Source organism: Zootoca vivipara, chromosome 5 (genome assembly GCF_965207765.1).
Source record: "Zootoca vivipara chromosome 5, rZooViv2.hap1.1, whole genome shotgun sequence".
Lineage (NCBI taxonomy): Eukaryota > Metazoa > Chordata > Lepidosauria > Squamata > Lacertidae > Zootoca > Zootoca vivipara.
This window is the reverse complement of record NC_142588.1, coordinates 96,922,784-96,941,367: the sequence shown is the minus strand read 5'-3', so window position 1 is coordinate 96,941,367 and position 18,584 is coordinate 96,922,784. Positions and strand designations below refer to the sequence as shown.

Genomic DNA, 18,584 nt, shown 5'->3' with positions numbered 1-18,584 from the left:
TTGGCGTGTGTGATTACGGGGCAGGTGGGCTTATTGGCTGATGGGGGGGGGCTGTTGTGAGCAGCTGAGAAATGATGCCTTGAGCGTGGCTGACCAGGAAAGGGATGGCAATGCCAATTCCGGCTGCGGCAGCTGCGGGAAAGGCAGATTCCACCTTCCGGATCTTTAGGGAAAGGGGCCGGAAATCAGTCTTTCAATGTCATGATGCTGTTGTGCACATCCGTGGTGCCCCCTCCCCCCAAGGAAACTGTAGAGCAGGAAGAGTTTTTGAGCAGGGCAATTGAGAGGGGCTGGAGCAGCTGCTCTAGGAGGAAGCTTACAGCATGTTGGGCTTTGGGGCATAGAAAAAAGGAAGGGGGGCATGGCACAAGTTTATAAAATGACTCCTGGTGTGGAGAAAGTGGGCAGGGGGGTTCCCAGGCCACCCTCTTGAGGCCCATGGGGGCTTCTGGTCGGTCTTGAGGGTTTGCTTTGTCAGGACTGGCCCACCTTTCCCACCCCCTCTGTGGAGCTCACAGAGCCTCCCTGCAGCTGCTCCGGACAGGTTTCTGGCCCCGATTTCTTTCCATCTTCCTGTGGGCTCCCGCTGCTTCCGTTTCCTCTGCCGTGTGACAGTGGAAAGAAGCCTTTGGCCACCATCCAGATACCTGCCTGCTTGCCTCCTTTCCCTGCCCCCCCCCATAGCTCTTCCAGACAGTAAAATTCTGCCCGAGTTGAATACAGGAGGGTCAGATTCATTTGCGTCATCATCTAGTCCTGTTCCCTGGCTGTGTGTTTCATTTCAGCTGGGCCTGATCCAGAAGTTTCAAGTGGGCCTGTGCTGCCCAAAGGGCTCCTCTTCTGAGGCTCAAGGTGGCCAGGCCAAGACAGCCCTCTCTGTTCTGCCCTCCATCGTGGAGAGCAAACCAGAAATGTGGGATTTAATCGCAGAATTGCAGAGTTGGAAGGGAACCCCATCTAATCCAGCCCCCTGACAGAATTCCCTGGCCGTTCTGCCCTGTGCCTTGACTGCATGTATCTCATGAGCGGAAGTGTTTCACTGGCCTGGTGTCACAGCCCTTGGCAGAAAGCTGACCGCCTTCTGACAGTCTGTCCATCTGGGTTTCTGGGGTTGAGCGCACAAGCTGGAGCTTGGGAGTGAGTAGGTGGGTGCTTGGAAGCACAGCTGGTGGAGAAATCTTGAGGGCCTTTTGCCCTGGGGAATCAGCAGCACTAGAGCACAAAAGCAAACTCCCTTGTCTTGCCAGAAGCGATTCTTCCAAAATGTTTTCAGTTGCCCCCCAGTAACTCTGCTTTGGAACTCACGCAGAGGCTGGAGAGAACTCACTAGGGACAAGTTCCTGGTCACATTTTGCTGTTGATTTTATCCCCTGCTGTTTTTCTGCCCTCCTCTCATCCTGGGTGTGTTCCCCCCCCCGTCACTTGGTCAGTAGCAGGACAGGGTGACGTGTGTGTGGCTTCTTTGTCCTGCTCTCCAGTAGCCCCCGCAAGAGTCTGATAGGACCTGCAGCTCTTGCAGCAGACGGTTTCCGTGTGTCTCGCAGTCGCCCTTTCTCCTCGGCTGCCCCAGGGTCTGCCTGAAGCAGCAGCTCCTGCTGTGAAGCGAGTCACCTCCAGGAACCCCCCTGGTCCTGCCACAGGGAGGGAATGAGGGAGAGCAGAGCAGAGGCGCCCTGAGGCTGTTCTGCCCACGCTGCCCGTTGTGCCATTGCCTTGGTCTGATTTGCTCCCCTTCCTCCTTGCAGAAGATCTACGGCTACACGTTTTGCCGGTGGAAGATGGTCCTGGTGGCTGTGGGGGTGCTCTGCACGGGCGGCTTCCTCCTCCTCCTCCTCTACTGGATGCCTGAGTGGCGGGTGAAGGCAACGTGCAAGAGGACTTCGCTCCGAGGCAGCAAAGTGGTTCTGCTGCGGACAACAGTGAGTGGTAGGAGAGATCCCCAGGGAGACCTGGAGGACCCGGCTGGCCGTGGCGTCTGGGCAGGGCAGGCTTCTGCCATGAAGCTTTCTTTGCATGGCGGTAGGAGCGTCTGATCCAGAGGGTCATCTCCCTGGTTTCTGCCTCCCCACCCTGGCTTAAAAACTGGCAGGAGCTATTCAATTCTTGTGGAAGCTTCCGAGGGGTCAAGCGGCCTTGCTCTTAAAAAGAGTGTTTTGAGCAGCCGCTCTCAAAGTAGCCCCAGTGACCCTGGGCTTTGGACTTCACATGTGATCTGTGCAGGGATCTCCTCAGCTTAGGGACTGACCACCAGCCAGAAATGACCAGTTGCATGTCTGCCCGGCCTTGTGCAGTTCTGCAGTCTGGCCAAGCAGTGTCTTCGTGGGCCGTATTCACAGCCTGGAATTGTCACCTGTTTTTAGAGAAGCGCCGGGTGTTGTAGAAAAACAAAGTGGCCTGGCCCTTCCTTGCAGGCTCCGGAGGAGAGGGGAAAGGGGCAGACTTTGCTGGGGGAGATGGGAAGAAAGCAGAATGGAAATTCTGTGCAGAAGCCAGCTAGAGGTGCTACATGGTACCTCATTATTAAATCTCATAAAATCACAGAAATGTAGAGGGGACAGCAAAGGTTGCACATGCGTAGAATGTCCCTCTGCCTTTTGCACGTGTTGGGGTCCCTACAAGGTGGGGAGGAAGCTGGAAGCAAGAAGTCTTGCAGACACTTAGAAAGAAAGGCCAGTCTCTGTGTCTGTATCGTAGGGTGTTGGTCAACTCCTGAGGACAGCCATCTCCTGAAAGTGCCCCCCCTTTGCTTAGCCCAGTGGTGTCATCCTGCCCCCCCCCCCGAGGCGCAGTCTGCCCCCAATTTCTGGGCTGGGGCTTCCTTTACACACCTGCCCAGAGTCATGTATTGCTAAGCACCTGCTTCACAGATATCAAATTGCCAGCGATGTTTGTCAGATCATTGTCAGACTTTTGTTCTGAAAGTGCTCTCTCTCTCTCTCTCTCTCTCTCTCTCTCTCTCTCTCTCTCTCTCTCTCTCTCTCTCTCCCTCTCTCCCCCCCCCTCTCTTTTAAAGGATGAGTTCCAGACATGGTTTTGTGCAAAGGTTCGCATTGTGCTTTCTTTGGGGCCCAATCTGTTGCAGACTCCAAAATATGCATCGGAAAAGATGACAAATGGCTGCAGCGGTCATTTGGACATAAACCTGGCTGAAGAGGGCGAAAATGATTTGAGCAGATGTTCCCAGGCTCACCTACAGGAGGTAGGAAAGACTTGAGTTGTGGGATCGTCCTCTGTAGGGCAGCCTCCAATGGGCAGCATTTATCCATGTGCCTTTGCCTCCGCCTGGTGGTTCCTTGGGAATGGCTGCTCTGCAGAAAGGCAGCCTGGGGGGAGGTGGTGGGGCTCTGGTGCGTGAGCAGACCCTGAAAAGGCCTCACCCTTCACCTCCTCTCAGCTGCTCCCCGCCAGTTGGGGCTCTGATCCCCAAAAGCGCTTGGAATGCCAGCATGCTGCAAGGGGTAGCAATGAGCCGGTGCCCCAGGCCGGTTTGTGGCAACAGGAGTGTGAGGACCTCTGATTTGAGAGCCAATGCAGTGGGCAGACTTAGGTTATTCGGCAATAAAAGTGGCAGTGTGCAGATTTCTTTCATTTGACTTTCCAAACGGTCAGCAGCTCAGTTTGCTTTTATGAACAGTCGCTGTCAAGTCACACTCTGACGGCCTCCTTGTATTTATGCATCTTCCAGATCCGTTATTTCACCCACCACAGCGTGAAGTATTTCTGGAATGACGCCATGCAGAACTTCAGCTCCATAAAGTAAGAGCCACCTGCTGCTTTCCCTGCCCCTTTTCTTTGGCTGGTGACACGTGTGTGTGTGTGTGTGTGTGTGTGTGTGTGTGTGTCCATGCGCATGTGTTGGTGCGCATGTGCTCTGTTTGATATTCTCCCTTTCCTTCAGGGGTCTGGATGACTCCACTTCCTGTTCGGCAATCCACAATGAACACAGCACGGGGCTGACCAAGGGGATGCGAGATTACAGGTACAATTGAACAGAAAAGTTATTGGGGGGGGAGAGGTGTACAGGGGCCTCGCACAGCTATTTCTTGTAAATTGTGCAGTTACTCTCAGTAGTGGTTTTGTGCATGGCAGTGCACTTCTTTGAAGTGCAAAAGGGGTGTGTGTGTGTGTGTGTGGAATCTTTGCAATTAAATCTCTTCCCCCGCCCCCGATGCAAGGCCTGCCTTGCCTTGAGCCCCTGGACCTAGGGGCCTCGCTGCTTGCCCTTCATCTGGGGCTGGGTGAGCCATTCTGGCTTGCTGGGTTTTGCCAAACACCCAGCTGCCTTCATTCTCCCACCACCTGCTGTGGCTGCCCCCTTCTCAGTAATTTATAGATTGGTGTTCATGTTAGCAAGCAAAACACTTCCATTTTTTAGAAATGTTATTTGGCTTCTGTTTTTCATACAGAAAATTATTCTATGGAGTAAATGAAATTGCCGTGAAAGTGCCTTCCGTTTTTAAACTTTTGATTAAGGAGGTAAGAATTGCATGTGTCTTTGTTTGCGAGGGAGAAGGAGAGAGGGAGAACGGGGCTCCCACCTGCTGCTCTGGGGGGTCTGGACTGGGGATTAACTGTGCATGAAAGGGTTAAAGGCTACGGAGGGGAAACCTGCCTGGATTTCCCCTCTGGTTCTGGAGCTCTAGGCTTCACCAGATGGGTTGGAGCAATTGTGGCAGTTTGTCTGCTTTGGGGGGGGGTGTCTGTCTGTTTCCATGCTTTACGTGGGCCCTTCTCAACTGGCAAGTGTCACGTCCGCTCTCCATGAGCCGCAAGCCTCTTAAGGAAAGCCAAGCAGACTGCAAGGCTGTTCTCTTGCAGAGGCCTGACGTTATGCCAGGGCATTCAAGTGGCAGGTGGTTGTGCGCTGCAGTTGCCAGGCCTTGGTGCCACGGAAGACCCAGGGCAGCTGGCGGGGATGGGCAGCGCTGGAGTGGCACCATTTGACCAAGGTGGAAACTCTTGGGGGCCTCTGAGAGATAGGAACCAGCAGGTGGGGCCAGGTGGCTTGGCCCCTTGCTTAGAAAACTCCTGTGCCCTCTCTGTGGACTTGTGGGGCCCACATCCCCACCCTCCACTCCTCAGTCAGGGATCGGCTCCCCGTTGGGGAGACATTTGAAGGGTGGTCAGAGTTTCGCTTGCACAACAACGCTTCTCCTCCTCCTATCCCTGCGTGGCCCCCGAATCTGCTCCAGAGGAACCCTCAACCCCCTGGAGCAGGTTTTGACGAGGCTGCAGGGGGGATGAGGGTGAAGTTCCACTGCACAAGCGGAATAGCCGCGTGGAACGCAGCCTTTCGAACTTTGCATGCGCGCAGAGGTGTGTGTGGAAGTTAGATCCAGTCAAATTAGCCTGAACCTCAAAAGGCCCACGGAGCCGAAAGAGGAAATGGGCGAGGATGTCCCTCTTCCAACTTCCTTCTTCGCTTCTACGTGCTTTTCAAGGGAGAAGCACCACCTCATGCCCCAGGGGAGAGCGAGGGCGTGTAGAGGTTTCTCAGGTGAAGTCCTCAAGGGCACCATTTGCGCCCACTGAGCTGGCCAGCCAGCCCTGCCTGGAGAGGAGGGGAGCTCTGAATCCTTGCCATGTGCTCTTCTGGCACACTGTTCACCCCCCTGCCCCGCAGACAAGGATGGGTCTGAATTCTTAAAATGCATGTAATAGGAGGCCATGAAATTCTTGACCTTCAGCACCAGAGAGAGGAGGGCGGCTCCTTCGTGCAAAAGGCATAATCCCTTGCTTTGTTTTGTTTTTCTCTCTCTCTCTCCGCTCCTGATCCCTCAGGTCCTCAACCCTTTTTACATTTTCCAGCTGTTCAGTGTGATCTTGTGGAGCACAGATGAATATTACTACTATGCAGCAGCCATTGTGATAATGTCTCTGATATCTGTTGTTAGCTCACTGTATACCATCCGGAAGGTGAGTTCCAGGGCTGTTTTTGAGCGCCTGCCTGCCTGCCCGCTTACCTGTGGCAGGTGAGCTGCTGCCTCGGTACTCCCCTAGGGCTGGCATCCCAGCGGCGAACTTCCGCTTCTGTGGCCTGTTAAGGTTTGCTGCTCTTGAGTGTAACTTAACCCCCCAAGGGGTGGGGTTGTGGTCAGATGCTGACTTCCCAGCTGAGGGTGCGGCTCTGGAAACGCTCAGCACCCTGCAGAGCTGAATCGGCGTGTTGTGACAGCTGCACATGGCAACTAGTGGAGGGCGGAGGGGGGGCGGTCAGAAGGGCAGCCTGGTCTTCTGACTGCTGGTGCAAAGTGGTGGCAGCAGAGGAGTCCTTGACCAATTCTTCCCGGCCCTCCCAGAGGTCGCCATCCAGGAAAGCAGATCTCTCAGTGCAAGGATATAGGTGGGTGCTGTAGAACATCCACCCCACCCACCCATGCCTGCCCCAGTCCTGCTCTGGGAGGTTGGGGGTTTAGTCCATGTCCATGTGCAGGGGAGGAAGAGGAGAGGGAGGAGACGTTCCATGGGGCAGGCGGAAGCCCTTGCACTGAAGGAGCTGTTTTGTTGGGTGCCGCCCGGAGTCCTTTGGGAGGAGAGAAGATTCGGAACTAGATTCCAGCACACACACAAATTGTGAAGATACCCATGTTGGCCATAAGAAAAATGTCAAAATCCATAACTGGGCAGTACCTCTGTTAGGGCAACTGAAATAGGGTGCAAGCTTTTGAGGGTCCCAGAATGGAGCAGGGGGGAGGGGTGCTGTGGCCTTTGCCTCTGGCAGCAGCAGCCTCAGAATGGAGTTTGGGGGGGAGGAGGAGGCAGGTGCCACTCGATGGCAGCCCGGGCCCTGCAAGCCACTCTGTGAGGTTTGGGTTGGCCCAATGCTGGCAAGGCTCTGGCGAGTGTGGGGCAGAGGCGAGGGGGCTGGAGACTGAGCCAGCGGCTCCTGGGGTTCAGTGCCAGGGCAGGGGGCAGTGCTGATGGAGGGGGGGGCTTCAGGAGGCAGGACCAGTCAGATGGAGGCTGATTGGGTATGGGGGGGGAACCCTTGCTTCAGGGGAAGGGGCATTTGCCCCTTCCGGAACAGGCTGGCCTCCTGCGTCTTGCTTGGCACTTCTGCCAGCCACAAATCTCTCTCTTGCACGGATAGGCCTCCCGTTTCTTGCTGCTGCTGCTGCTACTGCTTGTAGGCTGGTTCCTTGCTCAGGGGCTCTACTTCCTCCACAGTGCTTGTGGGGTGGGGGGCAGTGATGCAGTTGGGAGCCTTAATGCCCCTTGTGCTGGGCCTGGCACTTCTGCTGCTAACTAACACCCCCCCCCCTCTCCCCAGCAATACATGATGCTTCATGACTTGGTAGCTGCTCACAGCGTCATCCGGGTGTCGGTCAGCAGAGCAAACCAAGGTAGGTCCGGGGGGGGGGGGGGCGTGCTTATTTGAAAAGGAATGTGGACCTGCCGCCTTCCTTGTGAGGAGGGGGGCTTCCTTGGAGGAAGGGGCAAGTTCTCTCAGGGCGTCTCCCAGGGGACTGTCCTGGCTGGGTCCAGGGGTGGGGGCCTGGCTATAGTGGGCCCTCCAGGCAGGATTCATGGAGTCCAACAGAGAGCAGACCCATTTCTCCCTGTACAGTGGTGCCTCGCTAGACGAAATTAATTCATTCCCGGACTCAATTCGTCCTATGAAAATTTCATCTTGCGAGGCACCGTTTCCCATTGGAACGCATTAAAAGTCAATTAATGCGTTCCTATGGGCTCTGGGGGCCTGGCGGCGGCAGCGGTACTTGCTCTTTTGGCTCGGGGAAGGCAGGCAGGCGCTTGTTCTCTTGCCTGCCTGCCTTCCCCGAGCCAAGAGAGGTGTGTGCCACCGCTTCGCCCGACAGAGCCGGCATTTGACAGGGCTTCCGAACCCCCGTCAGATGCGTGCTGTTGGGCGGCGGGGGGGGGGGGAGGAACGAAGGAAGAGAAAGCAGATCTTTCTCTTCCTTCCTTCCTTCCTCTCCCCCTGCCGCCGACAGCTTTCCCCCCACCCCGCCCAACACAGCGCGGATCGGAGGAGAAGCCTCACCGGCAGAGACCAGCAGAACACAAAGGGGAACGAGCTGCAGCGCAGGAAGAAGGCAAAGGAAGATCAGCTGAGAGGCGGTGACAGCGCCTCTCAGCTGATCTTCCTTTGCCTTCTTCCTGCGCTGCAGCTCGTTCCCCTTTCGCTAGAGGAATGCCCTGTAGGTTTTGTGATCGGAGGTTTTTATGGCCACGCTTTGCAAGACGAAGCGGCGGCCATAGAAAACCTTGTCTTGCGAGGCAACCTCCGATCGCAAAACCTATTCGTATAGCGGAAAATTTGTCTAACAGGGCATTCGTCTGGCGAGGCACCACTGTATAGGGAAGTTTTTAATGTGTGATGTTTTACTCTGGTATTACAAGTAAGACTGCCATCAGCTAAGTTTTACTTGCTAGTAATCCATTGAAATTAATAAGAAGGACTAAGTTAGGTCCGTTAATAGCAGGAGGTCTATTCTGAGTGATACTTTCTTGCTCACCGGCCGAGTGCCCCCCTGCTGCAAAGGTGTTTTCAGTCTGCAGCCAACCTCCAACATCTGCCTCTAGCCGTCCTTTCAGGCTAGTCAGTCTCTCTCTCTCTCTCTCTCTCTCTCTCTCTCTCTCTCTCTCTCTCTCTCTCTCTCTCTCTCTCTCCCTCTCGCTCCCTCTCGCTCTTTTGCATGGACACCCCCTGCCCCTTCTCCTAGCTGGGGTGTGTCTTGTTCTCCAACCTTTGATAGCTCTCCCTGTCCCAGTCCCTGAGGGATCTCCCGTGGCCCAGGGGTCACTCTCCTAGCAAGTAGCTCCCTTGGAGAGACGCCAGGCAGCCAGCCACTCTGGGCCCTTGGCCGAGCAGAAGAGCAGCCAGAGCAGCTGCCGGGCCAGGATCTCATCCTTTGCTTTTCTCCGGCCTCCAGGCGTGGAGGAGATCCTTTCCACGGAGCTGGTGCCTGGGGACGTCATTGTGGTCCCTCTCAACGGGATGATCATGCCTTGCGACGCGGTGCTCCTCAGCGGGACCTGCATCGTGAACGAGAGCATGCTGACAGGTAACGGGGAGGGGGTGGGCCCGGCGGGGCCCCAATCTGCAGCTGGGAACTGGGTAGTGCTGCTGGGGCTTGGGATCTGGGCCCCGTCAGCCGTGCCCTCCTCTCGTTGAAGGCGAAAGCGTTCCCGTCACAAAGACCAACCTGCCAAACCCGACAGAGGAGCCCAAGGGGGGCCTGGCGGACGAGGTGTACAGTCCTGAGGGGCACCGGAGGCACACCTTGTTCTGCGGCACGACCGTCATCCAGACCCGCTTCTACACCGGGGAGCTGGTCAAAGCCATCGTGGTCAGGACAGGTGAGACAAAGTTCCCCTGGGTATCTCCCCAAATATCCTGCACAGCATCCGTAGGAGGCCATCCTGGGCACTGGGCCCAGCTCTTTCTTTGATGGATTTTGGGATGTCTCTCTTGCTAAGCTATGATGGCTGTTGCTGGCCGCTTTCTGCAGTCCCTCTGACCCCCTCCTCCCTGCCCCTCCCATGCTGCCATCAGGGAGTCTGCAGAAACACCAAAAGCAGCCTGCTGTGGAGTCAGGCCATTTATAGGCCCATGAGCTCAGGGTTGCCTGCCCTCAACGTAAGAAGGTGCTGCTGGGTCAGGGCCACAGCCCATCTAGTCCTGCATCCTGTTACCAGGGTGGCCAACTGGGTGCCTGTGGCAAACCAGCAAGCAGGATCCGAGCCCCAGAGGCCTCTACCCTCCTGCAAGCGGTGTGCAGAAGCATCGCTGCCTCCAACTCTTGCGGCTGGTAGCCACCCCTAGCCCTCTCCTGCGTGAAAGCTGGCAGCAGTGTCTCCCCAGGGCTTCAGACTTGGGGGTCCCTTCCAACCCTACCTGCAGGTGCTATTCAGGACCAAATCTGGGACCTTCTGCACTCAGAGCAGGGGTGCTGAGCTGTGGCCTTTGGCCTGATCTCTCCAGAGGGCGCTTGCTTTCCCCCTCGCTCGCCTTCTCACCCGAGGGGCTCACCTTTGGAAGAGCCGCCCGTCTCCGTTAATGAATCCTTTTCTCCTCCCTTGTAGTTCTGAGTGACTTGTTTGTCCTCGAAGGTGGGCTTTTGCCTGCTGGCTGGGCTGCTGCTGTAGCTACCTGGCCAGCTTGCCTAGAGACGGTCTGTCTTGGTGCCTCATAAACAAAATGCTGCTTTGGCTTTCTAGCTGCTGGGACTTGCAGGTTTGCGCTTGCGATGCTGTCTCCCAAAGTCCCCTTGCTTCCTTCTAGGCTTCAGTACTTCCAAAGGGCAGCTGGTCCGCTCCATCTTGTACCCAAAGCCGACGGATTTCAAGCTCTACCGAGATGCCTACATGTTCCTGCTCTGCCTGGTGGGGGTGGCCGGGGTCGGCTTCCTGTACACCGTGGTCATCAGCATTCTCCACAAGGTAGGAGGATTCCCACCCCTCCAGCCCCTCCTCCTTCACGGTCTCTCTGCCTATGCAGAGCTGCATCTGGGCAAACGCCAAGTGAAGCTGTCTGGGGACGGGGCTTGTTCTTCCCCCCTGCCCAGCCCCATATGCAACACCCCTGCCTGCCGTGTGGTTTTCTTGACCGAATCCGGAAAGCTCTCCGAGGAAATTGCCGACTCACATAGTTCCCAGTTGGTTGTGTTCAGCATAGATTGTCAGCTGTTAGTTTTGCTAAGGCTTCCTTTTGAAATACAGTGGTACCTTGGTTCCTGAACAGAAACATATCAGCTCCCAAAGGCCGCAAACCCAGAAGGGTTCTGGTTTGCAAACATTTTTCGGAAGCTGAACGTCCGACGCAGCTTCCACTTGAGTGCAGGAAGCTCCTGCAGCCAATCGGAAGCCACGCCTTGGTTTTTGGATGATTTCAGGAGTCGAACAGACTCCCAGAATGGATGAAGTTCTAGAACCAAGGTACCACTGTACCGGAAAGCAGTGCTACAGCCCCGGCCCTCAGATGCCTCCGGTGTGCGCATCTCAGGAGCATGGAAAACGGCCTTCTCCCAGGTTTGCATAGCTGCCCGTCTGCTCTGGCAGAGAGAGGGGAGGGGGCTCTACATGCCAGCAGCTGCCTGGTTCTGGGACATTCTGCTCCCCATCCCAGCTCCCAGTTTCCCTTGTTCCCTTGGTACAAGGTCTTGCCTGGGTGAAAGGGTGCTGCTAGATCAACAGGCTGCAGGTGTCCAAAGGCAACGCAAAAGCATTTCTCGGAAATGCCTTTGGCAAAAGACGTGGCTGCTTCCCAGAGCACCTGCTGCAGGAATCTCTCAGCGCAAGCGTCTGAAGAGCTGGACCCAGCCTGGCCTCTGGGCAGCCAGCGGTGAGTGACCCTCTTGCTCACCTTCCTCCTCTCCTCCTGCAGGTCTCGGCCGACATAATCATCATCGAGTCTCTGGACATCATCACCATCACGGTGCCGCCCGCTCTTCCTGCCGCCATGACGGCGGGGATCGTTTATGCACAAAGGCGGCTGAGGAAAATTGGCATCTTCTGCATCAGCCCTCAGAGGATCAACATTTGCGGCCAGCTGAACCTCGTCTGCTTTGACAAGGTTCAGATCATTTGCCAAACCGTTTTTTCCTTGATAAATTCTGAGCTGAGTTCAGGGCGAGGCTTCTGAGATCCTCCAGACTTCAAGGGGGGCCTCGTGATGTGCGGAATGACGCAGACAGGTTCATTGCCCTGAGCTGAGGCCAGACCCAGGAAGGGCCAAATGTTGGACCTCGACATTTTTCTCCTTGCTTCGCGCCCCTCGGGAAGGTTTTGGGCAGGAGATTAATTCAGTAAGATACCTGCAAAGAAGCAAATCACACAGATAAAAGCACTCATGTTGGTCGGGGATTAGAATGGTTTCTTCAGCTTCGTTGCCCGACAGATGTGGAAATCTTTTAGTAAGCATCATGAGAGTGTTGATAACCTTTTGGGAAGCCTGTGCAGAAAGTAGCCAGGGAATTCTGACGTCACCCAGTGAAGAATTCCTTAGTGCATGTCTTTGGCCAGGGCCCAGATTCCCCCAGCAGCCGTCACTCACAGCCCGTATATGCCCAGTTTCGCTGAGGTGGGTGTTCTGTGAAGCTGCTGGTGGGCGGAAAAGGGCTCTTGCCGTGCCCAGCTGGAATGGGAGGAAGGAAGGAAGGAGAAGGTGCTGGTCTCTCGGCAGCCAGCGCCGATGGAGAGGCCTGCGACTTCCTCTGGGGTGGGTGCTGTAGGCGACAGGGGAGGGGAGGAGCCTAAGCAATAGAAACAGCCAATAGGAGCCTGAATAGCTACTGCATGTAGAATGGCAGCATGGGAAGGGACCCCGAGGGCCATCTAGACCGACCCTCTGCAGCGCAAGCGCACCTTCCCTGCTGCATCTGCGTGAGCTTGCCGCTGTGGGGCTTGCCAGCCACGTATGCAGTCACTTAGCAACAGCCCTCCCCTTTCCCTCCGGCCTGCAGGTGTTTGGCTTTCTCCTCTCCTCTTTTCAGCCCAATCTTTCCTTCTGCTTGAGCGCGCAGGGAGAGGGGGAGGAGGACGGAAAGACCATAGAGCCATCTTCCTTTTTGCTGGGGGGAAAGAAGTGGCACAGCTTAGAGGGAAAGGTTTTTGGTGCTTTTGTAAAACTCTTTGAAGACTCCTCCTTTGAGGCTATTATAGCCACAAAAGCATGGCTTTATTTTTACTTTTGGGTTTTCTTCCAGGGCCCGGTGACCCTACCCTGCCCCACTTCCCCGCAGGGTCAAAACAAACCCTGAGCAGCCAGGCCCTCGAATCCCTGAATGCTTTGCTTTTTGTTTCTGAATTTGTTTTTCCTCCAGAACTGATCACAGGCCTCCTTTGATTTAGGAAAAAACAACAAAGCGAGCAGAGGGGCAGGAGATGGGGGGGAAGGGGCCTTGGAAAGCAAATCCTGCAGGGAGCTTGAATTCCTCCAGCTCTTGTTACGCAAGGCCAATTAATTTTAATGAATTGCACTTGCGTGTCCTGAGGGGCTTAGAGCTGGGCAGGTTGCCTGGGGCGAGTGCGGTGATGTCAAGGAGAGTCTGCTGCTTTTAGGGGTGGGAGGGAGGGGCAACGGGGCGGATCCTTCCTGCCTTGCCATGCTGACACATTCACTGCCCCCTGGTGCCAAGCGCCAAGACCTTTGCCACCCTCTTGCTCTTGGCCTTCTGTAGTTGCACAAGGACAGCATTTGGAAATGCAGCTGCTGCTCTTGGCTCAGGCTGATTCCTGGGTGTAGATTTGGGATCCCCCTAAGCCAGGCATCTCCAAAGTCCGTTTGGGGGGCCTAATCCGCCTGCTGGTTGGTTTAATCTGGCCCCTGTGGCAGTTATTTCCTGTGGTAAAACCCTAAAAATACCAACAACAGCAATCCTAAAAAATGCTCAACAATTTTGGTGTAAAAATCATTTTTAAAAAGCTCAAAAACTTCAATCCAAAAAAAAAAGGTTAACAACTTTGGTTGGCCCTCACGGCCCTTCACTTCATCAAATCTGGCCCTCTTTGAAAAAAGTTTGGACACCACTGCTAAGCACAACTTGACTGGGGCAAAGGGGTGTTTGTCTGGCTCCCCCCCCCCCCCGCTAATAGTTTCACAGCCTTGCAACGGGGTGTGAAAATAATTGAAACCGGAGTGAGGAAGTTGAAGTATTTGCAGAAGCTCCCCTTTTCCTTCTCTTTTGGCCTCCAGCTAGGTTTAGCACCCAGGGCCAGGGGCTCCCTTCTGGTTTCCAGGTCGGCCTGCTCCCTTTTGGGGTTAGTCATGTGCCTCTAGACACATTTTTGAGACGGCGCTCCCTGTACTTAGGCCAGTGGCCAAAGACTTTGCTCAGCATGTCTGGCTCTGCTTTTGACGTGTTCTTTCCTCCTCTACAGACAGGCACCCTGACGGAAGATGGCCTGGATCTCTGGGGAATCCAGAGGGTTGAAAACGCTCGGTAAGCTGCTTCTGTGGAATGTCGCCCCCCCCATTGGGGGCTTTCTTACTGTTAAAATAGGGCCCTCAGGCCACACCCGAAGGGGCCGCATGCGCTCTCCTCTTGGCAAGCCCCCAGTTCCTCTCCCAGGCTCCTCAGCTGGTCCCGCCCTGCTCTGCCAGGTGCCAAGGCTGCCCCTCAGAGGATGCCAGGGGAGCCCCTGTTAGGAGTAAGAGCTGTTCTGACAGTAAGAGCTGTTCGACAGTGGAATTTGCTGCCAAGGAGTGTGGTGGAATCTCCTCCTTTGGAGGTCTTTAAGCAGAGGCTTGACAGCCATATGTCAGGAATGCTTTGATGGTGTTTCCTGCTTGGCAGGGGGTTGGACTGGATGGCCCTTGTGGTCTCTTCCGATTCTATGATTCTATGATTCTAGGAGGGGCTTGCAGCCATCCCTTGAAATTGCAGGATACAGGGCAGTTTGCAGCATAAAAATACAAAATGAATACACAGAATATGTAATGTGGGAACAAAAAAGCAACCTCCCCCACCATTAAAAAGCCATTGATTGCTTAACCGGCCCAAGGCCTGGGAGAAGGTTAACATTTTCACCTTGCTCCTAGGTATGCAATGAAGGCTCCAGGCAGGCCTCCCTGGGGAGGGCATCTCCCAAGCGGGGAGACCTTGCAGAAAAGGCTTGCTCTTGCCACCCCCATGGCCCCTTGTATCTAAACCTCCTGGGGTGGGATTCCCTAGGTGGGGCTCAGAGGCAAGGGGGCAGCAGGGGGCGGCTGGAGGTGTAAATGACTCCCAGACCTTGAAAAACTGGTAACCCTAGATCAAGTTGATCAGTTTTGTTGACGATTGAACTGAATAGTTTTAGATGGATTTTGAATAAATGTGCAATTAATTGTTACTGTTATGAATTTCACAGTGTTCATATCTTCCTTAGTGGGTCCTGCAAAACACTATCCTGAATAATTATCTGAAACCAAGGCTCTTCTGGTGGTCTCAAGTTCAGCTGGTGCCCTTGCAAAGCTTTGTGTTGGTTTCAGATAGATTTCATCCAGCTTTTTTTTGCTGAGTGGAATCTGGCTTTTCTATCGGTCTAGTCTGGAGGCCTAGGGAGAGAATCGGACCTTCCCAGAACCAGCTCACCTGGCTTGTGAATGACCCCACCTTCCCAATCTTCTTCTTCTTTTTTGGCATCTAGTTTCCTCTTGCCAGAGCAAAGCGCTTGCAGCGAGAGCCTGGTCAAGTCGCCTTTCATCGCCTGCATGGCAACCTGTCACTCCTTGACCAAAATCGAAGGAGTCCTCTCAGGAGATCCACTGGACTTGAAGATGTTTGAAGCCACTGGATGGGTGAGAAGCTGCCTGCAGTTCTCCTATTGCCTGCAGTTTGGGTTGGGGTTTCAGACTCCGCAGGTGCAAATGAGGCAGGGCTTTTAAGGGTGTGTGACCGACCCATCAAGAGGTCTGTGGCTAAGGGGCAAGGTGTAAGTAAAATGAATACATGGGCAGCTGGTTCTCCTTGCGGCTCGCTTCTTGGGATGCCGGAAGCTTTGCAAGGCAGCAGGGCCACACGAGCCGTTGAGTCCACCCCTGAAAGGTCATAGGGTGGGATTCCCACACCTACCGTGGCTGGGGGGGGGGCCCTCAGGAGAACCCACAGTGGGAGGAAGTGGCGGGTTGTTCCACCTGGCAAGAGGAAACGGGACGTTATTCACGCAGCGCAGAGTTAAACTGTGGAACTCCCTCCCACAGGAGGGAGTGATGCCACCAACTTGGATGGCTTTAAAAGAGGATTGGACGATGCCACAGAGGAAGGGGATTGGTGGCTCCTGGCCAGCCAGGATGCCTCTGCTCTTCCTCCACGGTGCTTCTGAATCCTGGTTGCTGGAAACCCCTGCAGGGGGAGAGAGATGCTCTTGGGCTCGGCTCACTGCTTGCCGGTTTCCCACAAGAGGCACCTGTGGGCCACTCTGAGAACAGGATGCTGGCCGGGAGGTGGTTGGGGGGTGGGTGTGTCCTCCTTTGGCCTGATCCGGCTGGGCTCCTCGCAGTTGGAAGAGGGTGTCTCTTCTCAAACATGCGCTTCCTTCCTTCAGATTCTTGAAGAAGCGACGGAGGAGGAAACGGCCCTCCACAACCGCATCATGCCCACCGTGGTCCAGCCACCCAAGCAGCTTCTTCCCGACCCCAAACCGGCAGCCGACAAGGAAATGGTAGTTCTGCGCAGAGTTTCCCCCCGCCTTGCTCCCTCCTCGCGCAAAGCGGGGCTGGACCCTGGAGTGGGAGGCCTTCCTTGGCCAAGGAGCTGCAGTCGCCCAGCAGGGCTGTGGCCTGTTGCCACACGGCTGACCAGTCCAGCTGTGGGGGACGTTGTGGGCGGGGGGCTGGGAAAATGCTGGTTGGGCAGTTGGGCAGCGGACCGGAAGCTGCTTTGAGCGTCCGATGCTGTAGAAGCTAAGCTGCCTTCTCGTTCTTCTGGAAAGCAGTTGGCGCCTTGCAGATAGTAATCATTTTCTTTTTTTCTGTCCCCTCTTCTCCCACCCCCACCCCCACCCCCTTTGCAGGAGCTCTTTGAACTTTCGGTGAGTGCTCTCTCCCCTTCCCTTTGTGCCCCCTTCCCTTCCTCTCCACCCTTGTGCTGCTGAGCAGGCCCTGACTCCCCCCCTTCCTGACAGTAAGAGCTGTTCGGCAGTGGAATTTGCTACCAAGGAGTGTGGTGGAGTCTCCTTCTTTGGAGGTCTTTAAGCAAAGGCTTGACAGGCATATGTCAAGAATGCTTTGATGGTGTTTCCTGCTTGGCAGGGGGTTGGACTGGATGGCCCTTGTGGTCTCTTCCAACTCTATGATTCTATGATTCCTCTCACTCGGTTAGGCCAGTTACGAGATTGGCATCGTGCGGCAGTTTCCCTTTTCCTCTGCTCTGCAACGGATGTGCGTGGTGGCCAGAGCCCTCGGGCAGAAGAGGATGGATGCCTACGCCAAAGGGGCTCCAGAGGTGGTTGCCGGACTGTGCAAGCAAGAGACAGGTAAAGGGAGAGAGGGCTCCTTCCTTCCCCCCTTCCTCCCCCCCAAAAAAACCTGCACTTGAAAGGGGCTGCTTCTGATCCCCTTCCTTCTGATCCCCTTTCAGTGCCTGCGGATTTTGAGAGGGTGTTGGAAGAATACACCAGGCAGGGCTTCCGTGTCATTGCCCTTGCTCACAGGAAGTTGGAATCCAAACTGACCTGGCACAAAGTCCAGAATGTTGCCCGGTAAGTTGGCATCCCAGAGCAACGCAGTCCCGCCTGGCAGGACCGCTGGGGTGGTGGGACCCCGGAGTGAGTGGGGGACAGGGGCCCACTTGGAAGCCGCGCGACTCCCTAGCCCTGTGGTGTGTTCACAGGTGGCCTCTTCAAGCGCTGTTCCTTTGGGCTCTTGGCCCTGGTCCCTCCAAGCTTGGCCCTTCTTCCCCTTGACACCTTCCCCCAAGCACCTCGTGGGCAATCTCTGGTCCCCGAGATTTTGCTTTTAACCAAAAAGCCACCGACAGAGCTGTTCCCCACTAATTTGTCCAGTTAGTTCAGTTTCTGAAAGACGCCTAAGCTAGTGTTGCGTGATTTGTGCCTTTTGCAAGGAAGTCTTTCTTGAACCTCCTCCTGGCAGCTTCCTTGGCCTTCCCTTGCGGCTCCCACGGCCCATGGGGTTGCCTTTCTCTGGAGCCATCACAAGGCTTGGCCTCAGGCATTGGTGGGGGGCACTGCTTTGCATAACGCCTTGCTTGTGGGTTCGCAGCCACGGCCCATCCGCTTCTAGGCCAAGGTTTTGGGGTTCAGCATATAAGTCCCTGTGCAGGTTCCTTAAGGGACCTCCTTTCCCCTCGGCCTCTGGGTCCTTGAAGGGTCCTTGAAACATCTAACGTGGCAGAGTCCCCCTCTGCAGTAGCTGGGAGGGGGGCTTTCCAATGCGCCTGCCCCTGGTCTGCGGAGCCCTATCCAAAAACAAGGGGAGACATGTTCAACTTGTCTAGCTCCATGAAAAGGTCTCTGCCATGGGCCTTCCTTTTGTATTGTTTCCCAGTCTTTAGGGTGGTAGTACTACTTTTTAAACTGCCTTTTTATTTTTAACTCTTATGATATACTTGTAGATCAGACAGATCGGACAGAGCCTTTGGAGCTGTTTGTGTGTGGGCTGCGCAGGATTTTGCTGCCATGAATAATGTGTTGACCCTTTGCAAATTGTCCCTGGAGTGACTTTTTCCTTGCAGTGCATCAGGCCCTGGAGGGAACTGTAGTTTTCCTAATGGTGTTTGTCTGCATTCTCTTATCTCTTCCCCCCCCCTCCTGTTTTGCTGCAGAGATGCCATTGAGGGCAACATGAATTTCCTAGGCTTGATTGTAATGCAGAATAAGCTCAAGCAAGAAACCCCAGCGGTGCTTGAAGTTCTGCACAAAGCCAACATCCGCACAGTCATGGTTACAGGTGGGGGAGCTGCTGTTGTGAAGCCATTGCAGACCAGGGGCTCTGCATTCTTGTTGCTGCTGCTGCTGCTGGAGTTTGTATTCCAGCACTGCCCCCTGCAGCTGAGCTCTCTGGGTGGCTTTGGGGGTGGCCCCCTTCCCTAGCCCCTCCACACCCCCTCCCCAAGCCTCTCCATCTTCTTCTGTCTACAAAGGCAGAAGCAGGTGGGGTGAATGGAGCAACCTTCTGAAGA

At 55.2% G+C, this 18,584-nt stretch overlaps 1 protein-coding gene across 4 annotated transcripts in view; it reads left to right on the top strand.

Moving 5' to 3' along the window:
* The window catches only part of ATP13A3 (ATPase 13A3), a 48,825-nt gene that overhangs the window by 11,611 nt on the left and 18,630 nt on the right, over positions 1–18,584 (top strand). For all 4 annotated transcript variants that reach the window (XM_088669366.1, XM_088669367.1, XM_035132984.3 and 1 more), the window contains 18 exons: positions 1,746–1,919; positions 3,014–3,199; positions 3,686–3,756; positions 3,899–3,979; positions 4,407–4,476; positions 5,782–5,916; positions 7,271–7,343; positions 8,895–9,026; positions 9,139–9,321; positions 10,247–10,404; positions 11,348–11,536; positions 13,843–13,904; positions 15,094–15,244; positions 15,991–16,107; positions 16,459–16,476; positions 16,767–16,920; positions 17,025–17,145; positions 18,228–18,352. In XM_088669366.1, coding sequence (XP_088525492.1) covers positions 1,746–1,919; positions 3,014–3,199; positions 3,686–3,756; positions 3,899–3,979; positions 4,407–4,476; positions 5,782–5,916; positions 7,271–7,343; positions 8,895–9,026; positions 9,139–9,321; positions 10,247–10,404; positions 11,348–11,536; positions 13,843–13,904; positions 15,094–15,244; positions 15,991–16,107; positions 16,459–16,476; positions 16,767–16,920; positions 17,025–17,145; positions 18,228–18,352 — 2,200 coding nt within the window. The remainder of the gene's footprint in view (positions 1–1,745; positions 1,920–3,013; positions 3,200–3,685; positions 3,757–3,898; positions 3,980–4,406; positions 4,477–5,781; positions 5,917–7,270; positions 7,344–8,894; positions 9,027–9,138; positions 9,322–10,246; positions 10,405–11,347; positions 11,537–13,842; positions 13,905–15,093; positions 15,245–15,990; positions 16,108–16,458; positions 16,477–16,766; positions 16,921–17,024; positions 17,146–18,227; positions 18,353–18,584) is intronic.